At 36.4% G+C, this 26,836-nt stretch overlaps 2 protein-coding genes across 3 annotated transcripts in view; both read left to right on the top strand.

Moving 5' to 3' along the window:
* Positions 1–11,392: 11,392 nt before the first annotated feature.
* On the top strand, positions 11,393–19,661 carry LOC311292642 (GTPase IMAP family member 9-like). Its single transcript, XM_084412387.1, has 3 exons — positions 11,393–11,473; positions 18,524–18,559; positions 18,711–19,661. The coding sequence occupies exons 1-3, from the start codon at positions 11,440–11,442 to the stop codon at positions 19,544–19,546; spliced, it is 906 nt and encodes a 301-aa protein (XP_084268513.1). The 5' UTR covers positions 11,393–11,439; the 3' UTR covers positions 19,547–19,661.
* Positions 19,662–24,836: 5,175 nt separating this feature from the next.
* LOC311291986 (GTPase IMAP family member 8-like) overlaps positions 24,837–26,836 on the top strand; it is a 39,933-nt gene continuing 37,933 nt past the window's right edge. Inside the window, exon 1 of one of the 2 annotated variants that reach the window (XM_084411400.1) lies at positions 24,837–24,989. The gene's annotated coding sequence lies outside the window, so the exon portion shown is untranslated. The remainder of the gene's footprint in view (positions 24,990–26,836) is intronic. The other variant, XM_084411401.1, reaches the window with a different exon arrangement.

The raw sequence follows: 26,836 nt of genomic DNA, 5'->3' as shown, positions 1-26,836 counted from the left end.
TTTATTTATTTATTTATTTTTGCATCACAGCATTCTTGTTTGTTGCCCTTTATTGACAGATATAACAATACATTCTGAATCTCAGACCCTGAGCGTAAAAATCGTAGGCTTGAAAGAAAAAAGATTCGTTTTAAGAAGAGTTCAGAAGTGGGCGTGTCAGTCGAAAGTGAAAGTACAGAACCGCCATTTTGATGAAGCCAGTGTCTGTGAACCATTTTCCAGCATTTCTCTCCGTGTTGTGAATGTGATCACAAACCTGTGCAAGATTATCTGCAGATATTGACCTATTTCAACCAACAGCCGCGACTGAACAACTAACGGTAAGGCGACTCTGGGTCCTAAACATAACTCATAAATTACGTGATCAGAATTTGTTTTTTAACGCCTCGGATACGCGATAACATTACGACGAGCCGATGCTGAACGTGCGCCTGTTTCTCACACACTCAGTTTGCAATGTGCGCGCGCTATTGTGCATTCTCATAATAAAAAAAAAACTGTTAAAAACTGTTGTGTCTGTTATTATACCTTTTTATAAATGTAAACGTGCCAGAATTAGCCCAAAAGGCTATTTTTCATAGACCCTTGACAGAATGTAAAAAGGTCACCCTAAAAACAGAGACAGAGCATAACACATACACAATATTATGAAAAAATAAATAAAAAATAATAATAATAGTAATTACAGAAAACAAATTCACACACAACCAGAGAAATCACTATCAAAAATACAAAATATACGTGAATTATCTAAAACAAAGTAAACATGAGAAAAAGGAAAGAGAGAGAGAAAGAGAAAGATGGCAACAGAAGAGAGCAACATAGCCAAGAACAATTAGTACAAAGAAGTCTGTTGTCAAGAATACAATACTAATGTTGACACTGCTGAATTATCAATAACCATTTTTTAAGATGAGACTAAAAAGGGCCAAAAGCATGTAATCTTCTAATTGTTGATGGGACGGAGTTCCATTCCCTTGCAGCTTTGACCGAAAATACAGACTGACTAAATTTACTTCTTCTGAGAGGGATAATACAGTCCCCTCTTTCCCCACCCCTTGTAGATCGGTGAGCAGTTGTTCTAATATTCACAAACTGTTTTAGTGGTGAAGACAGGCTATGTATAGTCTTAAAAAGCAGACAAATATGTACATATTTGATCAAGTTATCCCATCTTAGCAAATTGTATTTTTTTAATATTGAGCAGTGATGAAACCAAACTGATTTCTTATCAAGAGTGTTTAGTGATTGTTTATACAGAGACTCTAGGGGTTTCAGAGTAGTGATACTAGCTTGCGACCAAGTAGTTAAACAGTAAGTAATATGAGAAATAATCATGGAATGCATATACATCAAAGCGGCGTCAGACATATAGTCACGAATAAATCAAAAATTTGATAAACTAAATCTGACCCCGTTACAGACCTTTTTAACCTGTGCCTTAAATGAAAGTTTGGAATCAATCAGAATACCAAGGTACTTATATTCAGATACAACTTGTAATCTTTCCCCTGATACAAATACATCTGGCACTATACTTAAATTCTTAGTTTTGGCGATAAACATACACACTGTTTTAGAAATGTTTAACTGTAAGCAACATTGTTCTAGCCAAGCTGCAACATGAACCAGGGATTCTGTAAGTTCATTTGCAACTTGTGACACACTACTTCCATGTATATAAATAACAGTGTCATCTGCATACATTTGAATGTTAGTGTTAGGACAGACGGATGGAAGATCATTGATGTACAACGTAAAAAGTAAAGGACCCAGAATAGATCCTTGTGGAACACCAGTGGATATACTTAGAGGAGCTGACTTATAATTCTGTATACTAACATACTGTGTGCGACCTGACAAGTATGATTCGATCCATCTCATCGTATGTGGAGAGAAATTAAAACTTAATAATTTAGACAACAGAATTCTGTGGTTTACGGTGTCAAAGGCCTTCCTAAAATCAAGAAACACAGCCCCGACAACCCCTCCTTTATCTAATAGAGACTTAACTTTTTCAGTGAAATAGCAATTTGCCATCTCAGTTGAGTAGTTTGCTCTGAAGCCAAATTGCATTGGATGTAAAACAAAAGAACTATTATTCAAATAATTAGTGATTTGTGCAGCCATCAATTTCTCTGCAACCTTTGAGACTATAGGTAAAATACTAATAGGTCTGTAATTACTAGCAGAGTGAGGAACACCACTTTTGAATATAGGCACAATAACAGATGACTTCCAAGCACATGGGAACATCCCCTGAGAAATTGAAAGACTGATAATTTTAGTGATAGGATTAACTAACGACTCACTAAGCTCTTTAAGCATTACCACATCCATACCAAATATATCCTTTGCTCTGGATGGTTTAAGAGATGTAATTGTTTTTATGACGTCTAATTCAGAGACTGCCCTTAGAGTAAGGGCTTGTTCACCTGTATTAACTGGGTAAATTTCTGTATACTTACACTGTTAGACCTTACCGGGTTTTTTTACCGTAAAATACTGGCAACACTGTTGCCAGTAATTTACTGTTAATTGTGCAGTTCTTTACTGTAATCTACAGTATGTTACTGTAAAATGCACTAAAACTCGAGTTAACTAATTTCACTTGCAGAAACCTTAAATTGACCAACTGTCATTTAAATGTATTAAACTAAAATGTATAATGCATTAATAACGTGAGCAAAGTATTACTGTGAACTTATTTCATTTGAAACCACAACAAAACTTTTGTAAATAAAGAGATTTCCACTGGACCAGCAACTACACAGTCACCGCCTTTTAAATAAAGCAACATGCAGCGTATCATCAATATTTGAAGATCTTCTCCTGGACTGAAGCACAGGCTCTACTCTTCTGCACAACGGTGACCCAAAAAATGAAATTTTACAGTAAACTACTGGCAACAGTGTTGCCAGTATATACCTGTTTTATAACTTACAGTTTATTACTGTTAAAATACATTTTGTGGGTGTGTCTTTTTATCTTACACTGTTAACCCTTTCAACCCCACAGGGAAATCCACACTACAAAGAGTAAAAAGTAACATTGAGAGTGTTACAGTGAGATAATTAAGAGAACATGTAAGTGATTGTTTAGCATTAGTGATGAACACCTGCTGTTAATAAGCAGAATCACTGAAGAAAAGAGAAACACAAGAACAGAAAATAGAGAAACACAATAACTACGACTGACTTCCAGCCATTACACATTATTACACTTATTATTAACCAGTATGACTTTATTTCTGTCATACAGAAATTGTTATTGAAAATGTTTGTTTGAAGTTACCATTATAGAGATCAGTGCTTGCTTTAGTTGGGATGCTGATGCTAAAACATTCATCTTTCTTTTGCTGCTTGAGCTGTTTTTGCAAGTCACACTTGTGCACACACAGTCTATGAATGATTGCGGTTGTAATGCTTATGTAACCGGCCTAAATCTGCCCACTGTTATGATCTGCGTTGTGTTGGTTTATTCAGAGAAGACACCGGACACTGGAACTGCTGCTCATGGAGAATTTATTTTCATCGAGGACGTAGATGGTACTCTCCTCAGCATGCTCAAAGGAGTCTGGATGGATTAAACAAAATACAGCAACAATGTGTTCACTCTGTGATTCAATCACCTCTCCTCAGCGCGCTCAAAACAGACTGAGCACACATCACAATGATAATGACATCAAAAATACTGTGTGTGAAACATGTTACATACGATGGCAAAATTAATTGTCACAAGCATTTATACCAAACATACATTACATTCTCCTGCAGCTATTTTTAAGTCAATCACAAATTAGTAAAGAAACAAACTGATACAAAATGAATACATTAGGAAATTTAACAGAAATAAAACATACCTGGATGGATTAAACAAAATACAGCAACAATGTGTTCACTCTGTGATTCAATCACCTGCACAAATCAAATACCAGTAAATGAATCAGCAAAACTCACCGCGTTCTATTGACGCACACACATACTCAAATTGCTGTTCTCAGTAATAAAACTATCAAATCCTATCCATCCATTCATAAAACACTTCCTACAACACTTATAACAGTCTTAACAATAATATTACAGCATATTATAAACTTAATCACATTTAGGATAACTTTTATACTCCTATATAAGAGGAGCACCTCTAATTGCTTACCTCTCCTCAGCGCGCTCAAAACAGACTGAGGACGCAGCACGAGGTGAGCGGCAATGACGTCACGACGTCAACAAAAAACCCCGCAAAACTCTTTAACCAAATGAATACTAATGATGTCAAAAACCAAATTATAGCCTTTTCTTGGACACAGTAATATAAAGTAAATAAACTAAAATTGACAGGAAGGATTATTGGTGAAATACACTATTCAGTGAATATTCACTCATGAATATTAACATCCGTCACACTTATGATGACAAAATCATCATATTGCCTGTTCATTCACTAAGGAATTAATTCTTATTCATTCAGAGTTTTATCCTCAATCAAAAGTGTTACATTAGCACTACTGTGAAACTACAGCAATAAATTACTACGACTCATTTTTTTTTTAACACATCATGCATAAACCAAAAAAAACAGAGCTACACTATGTTTTAGAAAGACAGAGATATCACAATTTTGCACATTAATCTCAACAATGGTGGCAATATTTCTTTTTTTATTATTATTATTCATGCAGCAGTGCATGCTGGGAGTTTTATATTATCCTGGAACCCAGCATGCATTGCGACATGAAACTTTTCACCATTGTTGAGATTCATATGCTGATTGTTGATATCTGTGTGTGTCTGAACCAAGCAGGAGTGAAATAAAATTGAATGCACTATATGATTGTTATTTTTCAGAAGACCTGATTACAGAAGTATTGATTTCATTTTGTAGATACACAGATTTATGCTAATTATGACATTACCATAATTTCAATTAATATATACAGGAAAAATCTGAAAATCAGATAGTCCAAGATGATTGTGACATAATCACAAAAGAACAAAAACACCTGATCATCTTCCTCTTGACTTTTTCTTGCCATATCAAATGTGTTTTATAAACTCACTGTTACAGCAGTCAGAGAGAGATGAAAGGATAAGAATTCAAGGGACAAGAGACCAACTAAAGTAAATACTGATCTCCATCATGGTGACAACAAATTGTATTATTAACTAAATTTCTGTTAATTCTCAACAAGAACTTTTGTACATGTATGAAATAAATAATCGTAAACTGGTTTGTAAACTGGTTTCACACTCAGTGTTACTGGAAGTCAGTTGTTGTTCTTGTGTTTTTTCTTTTTTCTGTTCTTGTTTCTCTGTCCTTCCGTGATTCTGCTTATCAGGTGTTCATCAGTGTCTCAATTCACTCTCTTTTTTTCATTCACTCTGTCAAGGGGACTATATTAGTGAACTAATGTAGGGAATAGTGAATGAGGGTATAGGGTGTGATTGGGAAAACAGCCTCTGAGTGTCGATTTTGAGCACTGTTCATTTACAGTATATTCCTGTAGGCTAGTTTTGTTTTCTACGGTATATTACTGTTTTAATGGAAAATGGTATGATACTGTCTGAATTACGCCTTTTTTTACAGCAAGGGTTAACAGTGTAGGGGAAAAACATTGAGTAATTGTGACTACCGAGTCAACAAAATAATAATTTAGTGTTTCGGCTACATCAGCTGGATTGTTAGTCAGCTTCCCGTTAACCATCAATTCAAGTGATGACCTATCTTTTCTTTTATCACCTTTTAAGTAGCTCAATTTATTCCAGATTGTTTTAGAATTACCTCTAGCCTCATTAATTATCCTCGAGAAAAAAATTAGCCTTTGCTTTTCTCAACGACTTTACCACCTTGTTCCGTAACATAGCGAAATGTTGTCTGTCATGACTAAACTTTGATCTGTTTGCTGTTTTTAAAGCAAGATCCTGTTTTTTCATTAGTTTTAAGATATCTGAATTAATCCAAGGGACAGTATATGTTTTATTTTTAGGATTAAGTTTACAACTGAAATCATTAATAGTGCTCTCTAATTTTTTGGAAAATGTTTGACTGTCTTCGTCCTGATCTTTTCCGATTAATAAATCCTCCCATTCAATCTGATGAACTGCCTTTCTGAAATCATCTAGTTTACATTTTGGAATGCCATACGAGTCATATTTCCTTGTGAATGAATTGAATCTCTTGCTAGATAATTTTCTGGCCACTAGAATCAAATTGTGATCAGAAAGGCCTGTTAACATATTAAAAGTTTTTAAAATTCTCTCTGCTCGGTTACTAAAAATTAAATCAATTTGAGAACTTGTTGAATTAGTTATTCTTGTAGGCCCATTCACCATTTGCTTCAGATGAAAGTGATCAGTTATCTGTTTGAGATTCTTTCTGACGGTTTTATCTTCCCAATTAATATTAAAGTCTCCCATTATAATAACTTCTTTGTTGAAATCACACTGCTTTAGTAATCGTTTCAAATTTTCATAAAAACTAATATTAGAAGATGTTGGGCGATAAATTACAATTAATACAAAAGACGTTTGTGGTGATAATATAAGGTTCAGACCAATACATTCCAAGTCCATACAATTTGCCCAGGTGATTTCGTTACACTGGATGGCAGTTTTCACATAAATCATAACACCACCTCCCTTAGAACCTACCCTATCTCTCCTATATAGTTTAAAACCAGGTATTTTTCATGTAGCCATGTTTCAGATAAACAAAGAAAATCTAAGTTAGAGTCTAGTAAAAGATGATGAATTTGGTCACTTTTTGATGTAATACTTTGTATATTAAAATGCCCACCTAAGAGACCCTTTGGCTTGACTTTAGGATCCCAAATTGTTCTTGATTGATTTACTGTCTGAAAGAATCCCCATTTCTTATTTTTTTAAATACCCTGATTTACAACTTTACTTTTTACATTTTGCATAGACTTTGCAGACACTTGTGAAGTACCTAAACCAGAGTTAACAGAAATGGAACTGTTTGGTGACTCCAATGGAGCAGAATTCCCTTCCCCAAAGGTCTTAAAATGCACAATCTCATCTGAAAGTCCGTGTCACTCCCGCTCGCCGCGCGGGAACCCAGGCCTGCCCCAGACGCCAACAATCCCCCATGGACACGCAGCGGAACGCCAACTGCGGCCGTGGCAACACCCGGCAACTCGGCCTCCTCTGTCGCGAAGCTCCCCGCACCAATACCGCCACCAGCATCCAGCAAGACAGAGCGAGGGAGGTTAGTGTGTTGAGCATAGCCAGACAGTGACATACCGCCACCAAAAGTGCGTACCTGAAGGATAGCTGGATCCGACATGGAATCCACTGGCCCGGTGTGACGCCGGTCCATGATGGTAGTGCCCAGCCACTGGGCCTCCACCACCTCCCCGCTCGTCACGGCACTCCACGCGGGCAAGACGCCGCCACTCGAACCCGGCGAACCAGAGCAAGGGAGGTTAGTTTGTTGTACATAACCAGACAGCAACGTCCCGCGACCCAGAGTGCATACCTGAGAGACAGCCGAGTCCGACGTAAAATCCAATAAATTCACTGGTTTGGCGTGGTGTGGACCGGGACAGGGATGAATATCTACCGATAAGTAAACAAATCATGATGATTAGCCCTAAAGCTTCACTTTGATGACGTCGAGTTACTGACTTTGAATGTTTCTTCACTCGTGTGTATAAAGATGGATAAATAAAGGTTAACGTTACCGCTAAAATGTGCTTCCCATGTCCAAAATTTCCCAAGGCACTGTATGTTTGTTTAATTAACCAGTCAACATTATTAACAAATATTTGTTCACATCTGTTGAATAATGAATGGTTATTAGAATGATCCACAAAAGAACTAAAATTCATAAGATTTAAAAAGTTAAAAAGCAAGTTGTAAACTAAGAGATCTGTGACAACGCCTACTGCTCCTGCCGCCATCTTTGTTTTGGTTTGAATCACAACTTCTATAAACTGTTGTGACAGTGAAGTGATTTGTTTTGCTTTTTTTATCTATTGCTATTTGTAAAAAAAGAGCTATAGAAATAAACCTGACTTAACTTTACATTAGTCATTATAATTCCCTTCCTCATACATTTAAATACGACCAGCTGTTTTACAAGAAGACTGTATCACGTGACTTTCTGCTCTTCTCCGGTGATCGCATTATAGTATTATTATTTTCTATTTTTCCTTAGGTATGTTATTTATTTATTTATTTATTTTAAGGATGTAGTTTTCCTCAACGTCAATGCTCCACTCTCCATCCCAGTAGGCGGCGGAAAAGGCCCCAAAGTTGGTTTGTCAAAAACGTCAAAGAAGAAGAAAAAGATTAGCTCGCAAATTACCATAGATATAAACACTAGATGTCGCCTTGGGGTTCTAAGCATGCGTCAAAACCGCCACCATCTTGGAACAGGGGTCTTGTCATAGGAAGTAGCTAGGTAACGCTGCTTTCTCCGCCTGTACTTCGAATTCATGGATGATGCCGGACTTTTGTGCTGCGTATGGATGTTCACACGAACGAAATCTAAACCAGACAGCAAGGGATTACATTTACTCTGTGGATGGCAGTAGTCAAGTTTTTTTTTTTTTATAAGTTAAGTGTACATTTCTGTGCTTGGAGGAAGAAAATTAACTGTGATTCTCGCACAGAAAATTAATTGTGAATGTGCTGTACTCTTTAGATATTATTTGAAATAACCCTTGTGTTTAAAATGTACAATATGCAGGAGTTGATCCTCAATACCCACTTTTGGCTGTGTTGTTCCTAACTTTAGATTTTTTACCGATTGTACAAACTTTTTAATGAAAAAAAAAAAGAAAAAAAAAGGTGTGGCGCTTGTAACCTGTAAGTACGGTCCTAATAGTATGCTTGTCCTCTCCCTGTTAATCTTCAAACAGTACATCCATGATTATTATACATAGAATTCCACAAATAAGGCTATGTGTGCGTTTTGCACAAGGATAGCCTACAGTGGGCTCAAGGGCTTGTTTCTTCCTTGCAAACTGGGGATGGAGGTGTGGAAGGAGTCGGACACTGGAATTTGTGAAAATGTCAACTGTTTAAAGCCTTTCTTTAAAGTGAATTTCGTTTTGTATAAATTGTATCTTAATTTTAATCATTTTTTCATCAAACAATTGCCTGGATTTAGGCCTAACTAATAAGAAGCAAATATAACGAACAGACAATATAATCATGGAAGCGCCCGCGCGTGGTCACTTGCATTGCACGTGAACTGGAGCGCATCTCATCCTAACTTAACGAAACTCATTGTATGCCTCACACAGACATGAGAAATACATAAAATACACAAAGCTTGAAATGTCTTTAAACGAAATAATTAAAAACGAAAAGAAAAAGGCTACTCTCTGATTATGTAATCCATTATGTGCATTTCTCAGGCGCGTTCACTACGAATATGGCGATCGTCAACTTCATCTTTGCAGCCGAGTCGACACTGTAAGAAAACACTAGTTTATTAATAAAAAAATCAATGCACGCGTGTCCCCGGATTTACAAATGCACATCTTGTTGCACGCACACATATTATGTCGAAATAACGAGATATTATGTTGAAAAAACATTATTATTAATAATACATCTTTTAGAATATTTGATTGAATGCTAAATGTTGCGCTTGTTCAATTTAATAAAATTAAAACTTTAATTGTGATCATTAAAATAATTGAATATTAAATATTTAGTGGCCAAGTTTTGCTAATTTATATATATAGTAGCGATAGTTCATTCTAAGTTTACTCAAGTGAAAGAATGTGACTAATAAACTTAGGCCTATAGCACTATGCATTATATTTTGAAAAAGAAGTAGATTATCTTAATATCAAAACCTTACATTTTCTCTGGACTCGATGATAAATACATGTCTGACCGTTGGAACGAAAAAAAAAAACTAGAAAATCGCATTCATGACGATTTATGGTGATTTTATTTCCGTTAGACCTTTGCCTCCATTGACGCTGATGCATTAAAGAGGAGGGGCTCCCCTGTTCCAAGATGGCGGCTCTATTGACGCATTCGTTCCAATGAACTGCCGTAGCCAGGCGACATCTAGTGTTTATATCTATGGCTAGAACTAACGAGCCGTAACTTAAAAAAAATAACCGTCATTTTTACACGTCTGTTAAAAAATTACACTGTAAACATCAGTTACAGCTTTAACTTGTTTTTAACTTGGCAAATAACCAAGGTATAAGCGGGATAATCCACGGCTAGCCATGCATTAAAGAATTTTAATGCACTTCATAAAGGATTATCCCTTACTTATATTATATTATATATATATATATATATATATATATATATATATATATATATATATATATATATATATATATACACACACACATATATATTTCAAACGCGCATACCTATAGACTAAACATGTGATGCGTTTTCACGGGTTTGTGTTTTTGAGGTTTGCGCAAAGATAAAATTTTTTTCAAAAAAATTCAAGGCTTGCACCTTGGAATCTATTTCAGGGTTTGCGTTCTCGAGCCACCAGGCACTGTTTTGTGCGGACCGGAGCGCATTGAGTGTTTTCTGTTAGAATGGTGTCATGTTAGCAGCCCCCTAAGTTACAGTTTTTCTCAATTGCTAAAACACCATTGGCTGGACAAAGTTCTCAGTTGCCTGAACTCATTTAGCTAATTGTGCAGTCTGTTGTCAATACCTTAAACCATTTCACATGGTAAAACACAATTTGCAGATCTCATTTAGACTTTTCAGCAAAACTCTAAACACATTCTCAAAACACATTCTGCACTCTAATGCACATGTCATCCATACTGGTAAACACAAGTGGCAACAATCAAATTCAAATAGAGAACACGTGTCATTGATTGAACACAACCACTCAAAATTGATTTAACCTGTTTCAAATAATGTGACAACCAATATAAGCCAGTTCAAAGAGCAAACAGGTTGTTGAAGGTGGGAAGGAGAAAGTCTAAGAATGGATAGAAGAAACTATGTGAGAGGATGCTTTAATTGTGATCATTAAAATAATTGAATATTAAATATTTAGTGGCCAAGTTTTGCTAATTTATATATATAGTAGCGATAGTTCATTCTAAGTTTACTCAAGTGAAAGAATGTGACTAATAAACTTAGGCCTATAGCACTATGCATTATATTTTGAAAAAGAAGTAGATTATCTTAATATCAAAACCTTACATTTTCTGTGGACTCGATGATAAATACATGTCTGACCGTTGGAACGAAAAAAAAAACCTAGAAAATCGCATTCATGACGATTTATGGTGATTTTATTTCCGTTAGACCTTTGCCTCCATTGACGCTGATGCATTAAAGAGGAGGGGCTCCCCTGTTCCAAGATGGCGGCTCTATTGACGCATTCGTTCCAATGAACTGCCGTAGCCAGGCGACATCTAGTGTTTATATCTATGGCAAATTACAACTGCGCAGTTTGTGCATCATGGCTTCCTCAAGCGACACACCAAAGACACAAGGTAACGTTCTGTCTTTATTTAAAGGTTATTTTTATCATAATAATTTTACTGAGAATAATGTGTGCTTATCTGTTTAGGGCACAATCTATTTAGGGCACGCAAGTGTCTTTCTTTACCACAGAGCCTTCGCACTGTTTTACTTTCGATTTGCACCGCACGCGTTGTGTAGTGTTTACATCTGATTAATTACTTATTACGTTATGCATGCAAACAGATATATTCAGTAACTTAGACATAACTGATGATCGCAGCACTTTAACGCACTTAAAACAAAAGAACGAAACATGAAAAATGTGTTTGAATGGCAAAATGCACGCAGTGGAAATAGGCCTACTCCAAAAAAGACTCTTACTCTTCAAATCTGGTCTTTTCCCTCCTGATTAACCAGAGTTAGTGTGTAGTGACCAAGTAGGCTAGTATTGTGTAGGGAGAATTCATACTCTCATTGACTTCGCTAAACCACATTTCACACAGCGGTTAGCTTTCTATTTATTGTGACTTGAGCGAACATTAAACACTAAACGACTTAAAGATAGGCAGCGTTGTATTTTGTAGTGTTTGAGTGGAAATGTATATTTAAATATTTATTTTATACAAGTATACGGTATAAATAAACTGGTAAAACAGTATAAAAATAACTGTTTTAACATATAAATACAAGTATTTTTAGTTACATATTATTGCTGGCTGCATAAAAATAAAATAAAATTTTTAATCAACAATACATCGGTATTTGTACATCACATTATTAACCTGTTATGCAGTTCCTTAATCCATCTAGCAACACTAAACTTGGTGAAATATTTAGCTTAAATGCAACATAAGTCTCTTTGGATAAAAGTGTCTGTCAATGCATAAATAATAATTTAATGTGATCAGTGAATCAAACAGAAATATAGTTGTTGTATTTAACATATACATATTGTTAGTTATAGTGGAAGGAATATGGAATGGATTACTTAATGGGACATATTTTTTTAAATCTTGTTGAATAAATTATTTAACCCCTTAACTGTCACCCCCCCTTTTTTCGCATAGACAAAAAAATCACTATACAAACTTAAATGGTTGTAGTTCAAGAATGCTTTGGAATATAGACATATGGTTGGTCTTGTTTTTAAGAAGACATTTGCCAGATTATTGTAGAAGTGAAATAAATTATGAAAGTGAAACAGAAAAAAAGTTATATAAGTTTGAGTTTATGAAAATATAGAATGTAAAAATATAATTATTAATATTTTATATAAAATATATATATTACAAAATATATTTTACTCTAAAACTGCTAGAAAATTAAAGCCAAAAATCTAAACAAGTTGTGTTCCAAATTTTAGGTTGATATCTCAAAAAATGAGCTTTCAGTAAGATTTTATTTGGGCGCAGTACCAAACTTTTTCACTAGCTGGACAGCCAGCTTCCTTACTGACCATATAAGGGCGTCTCCATTTTCATATATGTTTTGAGTGATCTGAACCATTTATTTCCATAATTTCATACAATTTATGAAGTATACATCCTATTCAGAAATAGTATGGGTGTTTTGGCAGTATTTTATTTGATTTCAACCTCTAATAAACATAAAAAGAGCACATATGTGCATTATAGCTCGCTGCCGCTGCATGCCGCATCACAAATCGAGAATCCATAATATTTTCTTTATATTCTAAACATTTTCAGACCTTTTTTTCTCATAACATTTCATCTTTTGAACTCTTGGCATGAAAACAAACTGAGGTTTCTACCAATCTTTCATGATTTTTCATGTTTATTTCTATTTCAAAATAAAGGCCTAAACACGCCTAATGAATATGAAATATTCTTGTTGCAAATTGATAAATTACTGCTCCTCTGTAATTTATTTTAAAAAACAGCCACCAAATATGAAAACTAGAGATTGTAAGCTTTCAAATGATATATAGTTTGTCAATATTACTTTAGGTTTTTACTAAGATATTATTGTTCTAAATATATATGGGCAAACGTCCCACCTGTGGGACGGTGACAGTTAAGAAGCTGATTATAAGCTATTTTCCGCTTTTTGATATGATATGATATGATTATGATATGATATGATATGATATGATATGATCCAAGTGAACTACAGCCTTTAAAAGGACTTAAAATACAAATATAGGTAACACTTTACAATAAGGCTCATTAGTTAACAACCTTAGTTAACATATACTAAGAAAGAACAATACTTTAACAGCATTTATTGATCTTAGTTAATATTAATTTCAACATTTACTAATACATTATTAAAATCAAAGGTTGTATTTGTTAACGTTAATGTACTGTGAACTAACATCAACAAACAACGAACAGCTGTATTTGTATTTGACATTAACAAAGATTAATAAATATAAATGTATTGCTCATTGTTAGTTCTTGTAACACATTAACTAATGTTAACTAATGAACTTTACTGTAAAGTGTTACCCAAATATATAATAACAAGCAAAACTTATTTGTTCAAATAAAGTATCAAAGTAAGTTATCATATGGGTTTTATTGAACAACGCTGTTAAAATACACCATGTTAAATAAATTATATTAATTAACTAATATAAAAATAACTTGCATTACGTATTGTAACAAATGCCTGCAGAGGGTGCCAACGGCCTGGTTACACTACAGCATGATCAAATCCTTGTTTAATATTGGCCAAACAACATTTAATTCAAATGTCCACTTAATCTGTAATATTTGGTCACTTCTGTATGATAGAAATGCAACAGCTGCTGTAATTTCCTGAACATGAACATGTGCACATCAAAACATGCATAGGCTACTCGGTGCAAGAGTAAAACATATTTATGTATTCTCCTGTGTTGGCGTAGATTTACAAACGAGTTAAGTTACAAATCTTGGTGCACACTGATTTCCCAGATGAACGTTGTAAGCAACCCAAACCCTCAGCATGCAGGTTTGAGAAACCCTGTGTTTCTCAAACAGTGCAACTATGAAACACAAACCGCGCCCGACGTTTTGTGTTACCATATGCACGTTATTGGAAACCTAAACAAACAGCACAGAGACTGAGTTTGTGTGGAGCAGCGTTTACTGTGAACGGAGCTGAGGTCATTTTAACATTTAGTCTTAATGCTTGTAATTAAACGCTTCTCTGTGAAAAACAACACAAAACAAAAAAAAGCACATATTTATTTAACTGAATCACAGTCATTGTCATTTCACTATAGCACTATGCTATATCATGTTTTTAAATGGTTTTGAATATATCGCATAGCCATAGAAAACGGTCTAATAATGCAGTTCATGGATTCTCGTCGTGTAATGCAACACTTCCGGTATTTTGCCGGTTACTCGACACGGGTAAATTGCAATCGAGGATTTTTTTAAATCGAATAGGCTACTCGACGTTAATTAAGGAATAGTTACAGCCCTAAGTATAATTAACTACTATTTATACCATGGTCTGGGTGAATACTCGATTCTGATTGGCTGCAGGGTGTCCGTTAAAAAGTGATAATGTACACCTAGGAAAGGCGTCCCGTCAATTTGCCTGTTGACAGTTCTAAATGATTGCGCTGGCTCAAACTCACTGATCAACTGCTGCGGTCGGGTCGCTGTGGCCACGTTGCTTGGCAATGCCTGTATACGGGAGATATTAAATAGTGCGCTCGACTTAATAAATAAAAACCCTCACGATTTTTACTCTAAAACACATTAAAGTATTATTAATTGATTAAATATTTCTTTCTTTCGTAAGTAACCATGATATAAGCGGGTTTATGCCCTTTGTAGGAGCCATGTTTTTCTTTAAGTTTTTCCCCCAACCACTGGAGGGTGGTGTTTTCATTGTTTGGGTGTTCTGCCTGTGGCCTGGGGTTATTTAAGGTCAACTGTTTGTCACCAGGAGGGATGACTGAGGAGGCGAACAGTTTTTTACCTAATGTAGCTACTAAGTACCACTAAATGCTACCGGTTGATGACTGAACTATGCCGGATGAAATGTGACTGGGACGATCCTATACCTTCAGCATTCCAAGAAAAGTGGAACAAGTGGCTGAAAGATCTGGAAAAGTTGGCAGATTTCCAGGTCAATAGGTGCATCAAGCCTGATGGATTTGGCAAGGTGGCTTGTGCCCAGTTGCATCATTTCTCTGATGCTAGTGAGAAGGGCTACGGCACAGCTACATATATCAGAATGCAAAGCATGGACAAAAGGATTCATGTTTCTTTTTTGTATGGCAAAGCAAGAGTAGCTCCGCTTAAGCCTGTTACCATTCCTCGCCTAGAGCTCACTGCTGCTGTTGTTGCAGTGAGAGTAGACAAAATGCTTCAAACAGAGCTCCAGCTGCCATTAATGAAAGCCTGCTTTTGGACTGACAGCACATCAGTTTTAAAGTACATAAAAAATGAGGACCGGAGGTTTCAAACATTCATTGCAAATAGAATAGCTACAATCAGGAGTAGCTCTGAAGTTTCACAATGGAGATATGTACCTTCGACTCTAAACCCTGCAGATGATGCATCTCGGGGAATAAAGGCAGATGGTCTTTGGAAACAAAGATTGATGGAAAGCCCCGAATTTCTTTGGGAACCTGAAGGAAAATGGCCAAAGTCACCTTTAGATTTAAGTGTGACTGTTGATGACCCAGAGTTAAAAAGGAATCCCATAATCAACGTAACCCTCATCAACACAAATGCCACTTCTCAACTAATATCTTTTTTCTCAGACTGGCAAAGATTAAAGGTGGCGGTTGCTTGGATCCTCAAGCTGAAAAGAGCTCTATCGAAACTGTGTAAAAAGAGAAAGGAACTTCAGTTTGCAAGTGCAAATGGAACACAAGTATTGAATATGACAAAAGAGATGCAAGCTTTCAAAGATTCACTGGGAAATCAAAAGTTGTCTTTAAAAAATCTTGCAGAAGCCGAGACAGCCATAGTTGCCTTTTGTCAGCAAGAAAGATTCCCAGATGAAATTGCTGCATTGACCTCCAAGAATCCAGTAATACCCAGGAGTAGTAGCATCTACAGAATGGACCCTGTGCTGGAGGGAGGACTTCTGCGTGTTGAGGGCCGGCTGAGCAAAGCAGCTATTCCTGAGGGCCTTAAACATCCCCTCATTCTGTCAAAAGACCAACACATCGCCTACCTTATCCTCCAGCATTACCACTTGCAGCTTGGTCATGGAGGCAGAAGTCATGTTCTTTCTTCTGTAAGGAGAAAGTTTTGGATCACAAATGGCATTTCGGCTGTGAAAAAGGTCATAACAAAATGTCTATTCTGCAAGCTGTATGGAGGAAGGACAAGTGAACAGAAGATGGCAGACCTGCCCAAGGAAAGAGTGGTTCCTGATCTACCGCCATTCACCAACGTTGGCGTAGATTATTTTGGGCCAATTGATATAAAAAGAGGGCGCAACATTGTAAAGCGATATGGAGTGTTGTTTACTTGCATGACAAGTAGGGCCGTGCACCTCGAAGTGGCTTACTCTTTGGACACTGACTCTTGCATCAATGCTTTGCGGAGGTTCATCTCTCGGAGAGGACAAGTGTCACACATGAGATCAGATAACGGCACCAATTTCGTGGGAGCAGAAAGAGAGCTTCGTGAAGCCTTGGCCGCTTTAAACCATCACCGAATTGAGAAAGCCATGTCTCATAGAGAAATAAAGTGGAGATTTAACCCGCCATCTGGATCACATCATGGTGGTGTCTGGGAGCGCCTCATACGTATGGTCAGAAAGATTCTGCATTCTGTGCTGCGACAGCAAACATTGGATGATGAGGGATTTCATACTGTACTATGTGAAGCTGAAGCAATGCTCAATGATCGCCCCATCACAAAGTTGTCAGAGGATCCTAACGACCTTGAGGCGTTAACACCCAACCACTTACTTCTCCTGAAAGGGAAACCAGTTCTCCCACCAGGACTTTTTGACAAAAAGGATCTGTATTCCAAGAAAAGATGGAAACAAGTTCAGTACATCTCTGACCTCTTTTGGAAACGATGGATCAGAGAGTACTTACCACTGCTACAAGAACGGCAGAAATGGACCAGGGAGAAGAGGAGTTTCATGCCTGGAGACATTGTTGTTGTTATGGACTCCACAACACCAAGAGGATCTTGGGTGCTTGGCAGAATTTTGAAAACCTTTCCGGATAAGAAGGGTCTGGTCCGAGTGGTTAGCCTCCAAACCAAAACAAACGTGATTGAAAGACCTGTTACAAAAATATGTTTATTATGTGAAGCTACATCTTGATGTAATATGAGATAATGTCATGCAAAACCTTTGACTACACTGAATGTGTATTGGAATATTGATTTTCTTTCATTATTATGGCTCCTGTTAAGTTAAGTTTTGTTAATTGCTATGTCTTTTGCCACACGCAATTAGGGGCTGGCGTGTAGGAGCCATGTTTTTCTTTAAGTTTTTCCCCCAACCACTGGAGGGTGGTGTTTTCATTGTTTGGGTGTTCTGCCTGTGGCCTGGGGTTATTTAAGGTCAACTGTTTGTCACCAGGAGGGATGACTGAGGAGGCGAACAGTTTTTTACTGTGTTCAAATGACAGGCGTTTGTCTAAAAGGAAGACGAATAAATGTTCAACTTTTAACAATGAGAGTGTGATCATGAGCCTTATTGAATTCACGTAAGAAAGTAAGCTACCAGTCATCAACCGGTAGCATTTAGTGGTACTTAGTAGCTACACCCTTCGAGGTGTCCATTATCAGGTTTTAATGGACTTCGGCGTGCACGTCGGACGGTTCACGCCTCGCCATCGTCCATTAAAACCTGATAATGGACACCTCGTCGGGCATTAACCCTTACGTATTGCACCTCTATACTTGAATATGTACATAACATTCTTTATGTATTTTATATCTTCAAAATAAAAAAAAAATACATCAAATAGAATATTTTAATCAAACATTCTAAATAAAAGTTTCCACATCATCCCAAAAAAGTCTTACATTTCCCAAGACATGTTTGATATAAAAACAAAAACATGATTGAAGTTTGACGATATTATCTACTACAAAACTGAAATCTAGTATTAACTGAATGTCTACTCATTTTTGTAGGTAAATGGGGAAGCTATGAATTAATTCCTCCAAAATGTAAGTATAAACTTATGCAAATATTCACAAAATATGCATTTGTTTGCTTTATGACTTTGACATAATATACTTTACTGTCAATTAATCTGTTTGTAATCAGAAATCTGTTAACTTTGTAATGACATGATCTTATCCTCTCTCTCTTGTTCAGTTTCCATGAGAAGGATGGTGTTGGTGGGAATGACCGGGGCAGGGAAAAGCTCTTCTGGAAACACAATCCTGGGCAGAGAAGCCTTCAGAGCTGCCAGAAGTGGTTCATCCGTTACTAAAGAGTGTGGGAAACAGACTGAAGAAGTTGCTGGAAGAGAAATTGCAGTGGTAGATACACCCGGCATGTTTGACACTGATGATATAGAGGAGGAGTTTCTGAAACAGAAGATCAGTAAGTGTATAAACATGACGGCACCTGGACCTCACGCCATCATCCTGGTCATTAAACTGGATTCGTTCTCTGAGGAGGAGAAACTGTCAGTGGAGAAGATCAGAGTCATATTTGGAGAAGAAGCAGATAAACATACAATCATCCTCTTCACTCACGGTGATGAACTGACAGACACTATTGAGAAACACATCGATGAAGCTGGTGATAACCTGAAAGAAATCATGAGTCGCTGTGGAGGAAGATATCACGTGTTCAACAATAAAGACGTGGATGATCGTAATCAGGTTGTGGAGCTGCTGGAGAAGATAGATGCCATGGTCACTGATAATGGAGGAGGATATTACACCAATGACTCTTACCGGGATTTGGAGTACATGCTGAAACATAAAGAAGAGGAACTGAAGAAGCTGTACGAGAAGAAACTACAAGAGAAAGAGATGGACCTGAAAGCCGAATTTGCTGAAGAGAAGCAGAAACTGGATGCTAGATTGAATGAGTACAAACGTTATTATGAAGCAAAGCTCAGACTGGAGGCACAAACGACTCCTACTCATGAGAATATAGTGAAAAAGATCCTTACCAAGTTAAAATGCCTCAAAGTCTAATTTTAATCCCATTCCAGTTATATTTTCAGGTTTATATTAAGGCTAATGCAGAGTGTACAGTATTACTTGTACATAAACATTTGTACTGTAAATCTGATTAAATTGACATGTCTTGAGGGCGCTAGTGAGCAGGCTATGGAATAGCTGGTGTTTTTGGTGAGCTCCGCCAAAATATGTATGAAAATACTTTAAAGTGTTTTTTGATTTTGGGTGGAGCCTAATCAAAATATAGAGTGACCTCACTGCTCACTGCTAGTAAGGACGTTTAACAGAGGTAATAGGGCCTGATCGTTCTCCTGATAAAGTTTAAATATATGTAACTATTATTAGTAGTAGTAGTAGTAGTAGTAGTAGTAGCTTTTCCAGTGCGTGATCGGTACATGATTGGAGCGTTTGGGCAGTTAACGACCGCGCAGCGCAAACATGGAGTGGAACATTGAGCGGAGAGAGCAGCGCGCCGACACACACACACACACAGAACGGAGAGCGTGGCTCACACACAAAGCGGAAAAAAAAAACCCGCTCGTGAAACCTGATCGCAGAACACCGATGGGCGGCATATATTCGGTTTAAATATTTTCGGCCTTTTTTCTCTTTCAGCCAAAAACCGAAAATGCCATTCGGCGGCCGAAAATTCGGTGCATCCAGCTTCAAACCAACTGGTGTGGTATTTGAATTCAGCTTTGCTAATTGTACACAGCATCTTTGTTTTGTCAAACGCAATAAATTAAATTTAAATGCAAACATTCCTCCTAAAACTCCATCCTTGTACTTCTCCATCATGACAGGGTGCCGCAACAGAAAGTCATTAAAACGAGGCAAAAAAAAGTGCTGCGTTAATTGTGTTATTTTTTGAATGCGTTAAACATCTCAAATTAAGCGCAAAGAGTAACGCGTTAAATCCCCCAGCCATATAGTTTTTTTTTTCCTTTAAAAAAGTCACTCTCACCTCATTTAGTATACGTGGATCTATGGATATTTAAATGAGCCCCGCCTCCACTCACTCATAGCAGCTCAGAGATCCACTCGTTGATGATCACAGGTTGATCTGATTGGTTACAAGGTAGTTTGTGACGTCAGAAACATGCATTAATATAACATTTATTTGCAATGTTTATTTACCAGAAACATTGTCAGAGCTTTATAAAGGGCTACGTGTTATTAATATCAAGACTCATTATCAAGTAGCCTAACATTTATAAGGTGGAACATGAAATATTTAAATCACCCACTTAAACGCAGAAAAGTGCTATCCCATTTAAATCAGCTGAAAGTTGATAGTTTTTTAGTCCTAATTATCTCATTAACTTCAACTTCAGTGGTACTTTAACTCTGTAGTGTGCACACATAGAAACACTGAGCAGTGTTAATTTAACATGGGCGTTTTGCTGTGTACTATTATGTAAATCTTACACGTTTCAATTATGTATGACTGAGAAATATGAATCACATTGTTTATTAATTTGTATGTTAAAACTATTTAATCTAAATGGATGGGAATTATATATATATATATATATATATATATATATATATATATATATATATATATATATATATATGCACACCATTACATTACATTATATGCATAAAATATATGCACAAGGTTTTTTTTAAAGTGTATGTCAGAAACCTTTTGAATTTCAACAAAAATATCTTCATTTGTGTTCCAAAGATGAGCGAAGGTCTTACAGATTTGGAATGACATGAGAGAGAGTAATTAAAGACAGAATCTTAGTTTTGGGGTGAACTAACTCATTTAGTTTATTTTTCTGTACAGCCGCTCTGGAGAAAACCGTTATGTCATCGTCCAGCTCAGTTCTCATTTAATGGTGTCAATGCAGGTCGATGAATAATACTGTTGAATTTTAAGGGTTATTTCTATTAGTAAATGTAACAGCATATGTTGCTTGGCAGCCGGTCCTGATTTGTATGTAACATGGATCCCAAGTTAATGATGTGATATGACCAACGTATGTTATTGCCCTCTGTTAACACACTATGTTTACCATTACTGTTGTTAATATTTTTTTTGTATGTGCGTGTTTAAGAAAATGTACATTTATTTTACTTATTATTATTAGTATTATTTTTATATGCACTTATGTGATTTGTACGTATTACCAAAATTATAATTAATTAAAACACTGACAATTATTTTGAATTATGTGAGAATAAAAGATTTAGTTACAGATTCCGTAACAGCATAACATTCCATAACAGTGGGAATCACAAATCAATTCAATGTACTCTGAAACATATATTACAGTTGACATTTACATTAGACATGCAGCATCTTATTTCTGGAATGACAACAAATATCACTGGTAAGTATGAAATAATCTGGATCCGTTATTTTCCTGAAATACTTGATTAGGTGATTCTTTAAATGTTGGTTTGATACATAGCTGATTGTCAGTTAAAATGGATCAAATTCCTCATATATCCCCAAAAAAGTCCTCTTTTTTTCTTTTTTTCTTTTTAAATGTGATTTAAATTCACCCTTCTCTGATGTTGTAAATTTTTACAATATTTAATAGCCCCTTCTGTTCCAAGCCCCGCCCTCCTTAGTTACTGTTGCTACGCCTGTCAAGCTTTTGCGCCTGGCTGGCACGTCTATTACAGTATGTATGCACCGGTCTCAGACATTCCTAAGGAGATAATTAGTCTTTTTTGGCGAACAGGTGAAAATATGAGAGAGCAAGACTGCAGTATGCATTCGAGGGCTATATCCACGACATAATATGCAAACGATTAGAGAATAATTTCATCAAAATTGAAGCCAAAGCTTATAACGTTAGGTCCCAGTGCAAGCAGCAGTGCCTCATACGCTGACCATTCAAATGGGAAACACACAAATTGAGGAACAGCTTTGTGCATGCACAGCAGGGTGAGTGAAATTTAAAAATATTCTAATATTTATAAAATCAAACAGCTTATCCATATATGTATTGTGGAATAAACACAAGACATTAGCCTGACCACTTTGCAATGATAACATTCTCCCGCTTATATTTGTAGTGCGCCAGGCTAACGTTACTGCTCACACGTCGTGGGTCACATAAGTGACTAACGTTACTGTTATGAACTGATTAAGTTAGCATACCAACCTTTTCCTTGGAGATCTCCGGCAAGCCCCCTGATGTTCCCTGCTTTTACTAACTACCTTTTACTTTTACTAGACACCGGGAGAGTCGCGATCGGATTGGGGTAACGTTACTAGTTTAGCCGTCGATTAACAAATGCTGAAATATAATTTTAAGTAACGTTAAGTTATGTCAGTGAGCCTCCGTCTTGCCTTTAATCACACTGCTTGATCCACGAGCTGGACAATAACTTTATTCTAGAGCTGCTATAAAGCCAAAACACTTTACTTTTAATTTCCTATTATCAATGTAAAGCTGCTTTGGAACAATCTACATTGTTAAAAGCGCTATATAAATGAAGATGACGCCCGGCATTTCTCCCCTTGGGTTTTAGGTTTCGGGAAGGGAACAAAATCCACCACCCCGTCCAAACTTTTAGGATACCGGGTATCTGATTTGTACGGTGGCCGAGAGAGCTCAACGCGCTGCAAATGAAGAAAACGCATGCAAACAGAAAAATATGCATGCAAACAGAAAAAAAATGCATGCAAACAGAAAAAAAACACATGCAAATAGAAAAAAAAACACCAGCGAATAAGAAAACATCTTCATCAGTTTTACAACTCACGTGCGTCCCAATACTCACAACACAACCAAATACAGAAACGCGCTGCAATTACAGAAACGCGCTGCAAATACTGAAACGCGCTGCAAAAGTTCACAACACAACCAAATACAGAAACGCGCTGCAAATAGAACAGAACACAACGGAAATGTTTCCGGGGAAAGCAATAAGTGACGAAAAGTGAAACTCGAAAATCGAAAGTGTGAAACTGATGAAGATGTTTTCTTAATTTGCGGGTGTTTTTTCTATTTGCATGTGTTTTCTTCAGTTGCAGCGCGTTGAGCTCTCTCGGCCACCGTAGATTTGCACAATCCATACGCACAACGCTTCGGCATGTTTCCCTCGCTCGAAAGCTTGCCAGACCTCCCGCGCCTAGTTACGGTTGCTAAGCCACGATTGGCCTGTGGCGGTTTTCGGGCGTGGCTTAGCGAAGGGTCAATTCCCCCTTGGATGTATCCTATGCCATTAATTGACTTACAAATACATAAAGAGATAAATAAACAAATAAGCATACCAACTGAGTTAGTAGTTAAACAGTATGTAAATCGAGAGTATTATTCAGTACTACAGGTATTTACAGATGGGTCAAAGGAACCAGAGTCTGGTAGAACTGCAGCAGCAGTATTCATTCCTACATTTAATATAAAAATTGCAAAAAGATTATCGGATCATGTGTCAGTATTTACTACGGAATTACTAGCTATCATATTAGCACTACAGTGGATTGAAGAAGTTCAACCAGCAAGAACTGTAATATGTACTGATTCAATGGCTGCTCTCACTAGTCTTATGAATGGAAAATCTGAATCTCGGCGAGATTTAATATTTTAAGTTTTGCAATGTTTATTTAGAGCAAGGCAGTTAGGGGTATTGGTATTCTTCCTCTGGGTGCCAGCACATGTGGGTGTGGATGGTAATGAGGAGGTAGACAAGCTGGCAAAGAAAGCATTAAATCATCCCCAAATAGAAATTAATGTATCACTAAGTAAATCAGAAGTCAAGAGATTAATAGCAATTGAAATTAGTAAAAGATGGCAAAAGATATGGAATAGTGACTCTAAAGGAAGACATCTTTATCAAATTCAAGAACGGGTTGGAAATGAGAGGACAAGATATGGAAATAGGAAAAAAAGATGTCATTATTACAAGGTTAAGAATTGGTCACACTGCATTGAAGGATAGTCTTTATAAAATAGGGAAGCATGATACAGGAAACTGTGATAATTGCGGGGATTTAGAAACAGTGTAGCATATTCTTTTAGAATGTGCTGCATATGAAAGGGAGAGACAACAGTTAAGTCAAGAGTTACGATGGATGGGAGTTGATACAATTTCAATAAAAGTATTGTTAGGAAATGGGTCAAGACAATCAACAATTCATGGATTAATATTTAAATATCTAAAAAACAGGAATAATAAATAGAATTTTTTTTTTTTTTTTTTTTTTTCAAAGCCAAGTATACTCCACACTCCAGATCAGTAGGTGGCGGAAATGCACCATTTATGTTGGTCTGCCAATCCGCCATTAAACACCAGAAGAAGAAGAAGAAGAAGAAAAGTAATCCGGAAGGTGGCAGTAGTGCAACCCAGGCTTTGAATAGAAGCTGCCCTGAAATCCCCGAGAAGAAGAAGAAACTGCACTTCGCCATTTTCCCTGAAAATGAAATGCTGGTTACTATTCGTCGCGCACTTCAGAACTGAAACTATTCTCGAATTATCTTTTTTCTTTTAGGTAAGTTTAAAAAATGACTTTAACCTAACTCGGATGTTAACTTGTGTAGATCACTGTGAAGTCAGCACATTTGCTGTAGTTTTTGGCGCATTGTTGTTAACTAAAGGAGCGGTATCGTTCAGTTTTAAGACCGAATCACTCATTCCCTTTCCTTCTTGTTCTCCTACATGTGTAGATGTATGATCACATTAGTGTCCTATCTTTCTCTCTCTGCGTGGACAGTTTCAAGACATAGTCATAATTCTGCTAATATTTTCGAGGAAGATTTTGGGGCGCTTATTTTATAATGAGTAGCAGCTAGGCCTAGAATAGATCATATTCCTGTCTGATCATCGTGCAAATAAGCTTTCTGAACACAGCATGCTAGATCGCTGAGAAAATCGGACAAAGATGGTCAGAGAGAAACAGCTAATATAACACACAGGGCGGACTGGGATATGGGTCTAATTTCAGGCCTCGAAATCTCACACTCATCCAGGCCATCCCATACACCCAAGGCCAAAACAAATTTTGAAACAACCATCTAAATCCTTAGGCTGGGACATGCAGAATAATTAAATGTTCTCTCCTGAACTGCAACTTTACTTCCATATTACTTTAATTCATTCTCTTCCTTTTCTATGATAATATACCTGTACTGTCATGTACAGTTTTAGCAATGTCTCCACCTTGTTGCAAACAACCAGCTCATTATAACTTGTTTGTACATAATATACTTAAGTTAAATTTAAAGTATGCATTACGACTTTGTGTTATTGTAAATCTTAAAAATGAAATGAATACTCGAAATTTAACAAACTAGGCAATATTTTCTAAATGGCCTAAATGTCAAAATAAGAGTGATAATAACTGCATCATAAGGATATCTTTATATAAAAATACTAATATGTTCTAGCATTATCATGAGTTATGTTTTTTAAAATGTGACCTGTTCATCGCAATTTCAAAAGAGAGGTTTAAAGGTGCCATAGAATGCATTGATAAAAATATTTAGACATAGAAGGTATGTAGCTTAGGTAAGGGCAAAAATTCTACAGATATGGTTTTCCATTTACCACCCTACCATTTGTCCCTAGAATGAAATGTGCTGTTATTACCTTATTTGGAAGGATAATGAATAATAATGTTCAGCTTTGCTCTGATTGGCTGTTTGACTGGTTTGAATGCAAGAGCTGTGATGTACTCTGAAATACAAACTTGCAAAATAATATACTTCAATTCTCAAAAAAACAACAACATTTGAACAAATTGTATAGATGCATTGTCAAATGATAATTGTTTCAACTTAGGTGGAGGTGGTCACGTTAGCTAGAAGGAGCGAGTGGGCTATCTGTTAGCAACCAAACTAACCTAGTTAGGTCATGAGTTATGTGTTGATGGAAAAATAGGCCAAATTATAATACTACCCGACTAAAGGGATTGACATAGATGTATCTACAGTTCTATTTTGTAGATTTATGGTACAGCACAGACAGAAATATTATTCATCTCGGTGTAAATAGGTGGTCATACTAACTATTAACTTCTATGCTAACGTTGCAACACAGGGTAAATGATCATTAATGTTGCAGGGCTCAATGCTGAGGATTTTTTATACTGACCCCAAAACATAAAAGTAATAAATAAATGAAATAAAATAGGGCTAGTAATTGTTTTAGTTGTTTTTGATCCATGTAACCTTAACGAAGAAGGTTATGTCACCAAAAACTACTATCCCAACTCGTACATTTTAAATATGGTTAAAGACAGTCAGCAATAAAATTAAAACCAATTGCAAAATGTAGCTATATTATGTGCATAAATGGGTTAAAATCACATTACATTCTAATATTACAATCTAAAAACAA

This window comes from Rutilus rutilus (assembly GCF_951802725.1).
Source record: "Rutilus rutilus genome assembly, chromosome: 1".
NCBI classification, from domain to species: domain Eukaryota; kingdom Metazoa; phylum Chordata; class Actinopteri; order Cypriniformes; family Leuciscidae; genus Rutilus; species Rutilus rutilus.
The sequence above is the reverse complement of the archived record's forward strand: the minus strand, read 5'-3'. Positions and strand labels throughout refer to the sequence as shown.

What these genes read in the sequence shown, in the direction of transcription:
- LOC311292642 (XM_084412387.1), top strand. Translation starts at nt 11,440, where the DNA reads ATGGCTTCCTCAAGCGACACACCAAAGACACAAG. An exon ending in CGACACACCAAAGACACAAG is followed by an intron (nt 11,474 to 18,523) that starts GTAACGTTCTGT and finishes TCATTTTTGTAG; the next exon opens with GTAAATGGGGAAGCTATGAA. An exon ending in TGAATTAATTCCTCCAAAAT is followed by an intron (nt 18,560 to 18,710) that starts GTAAGTATAAAC and finishes TCTCTTGTTCAG; the next exon opens with TTTCCATGAGAAGGATGGTG.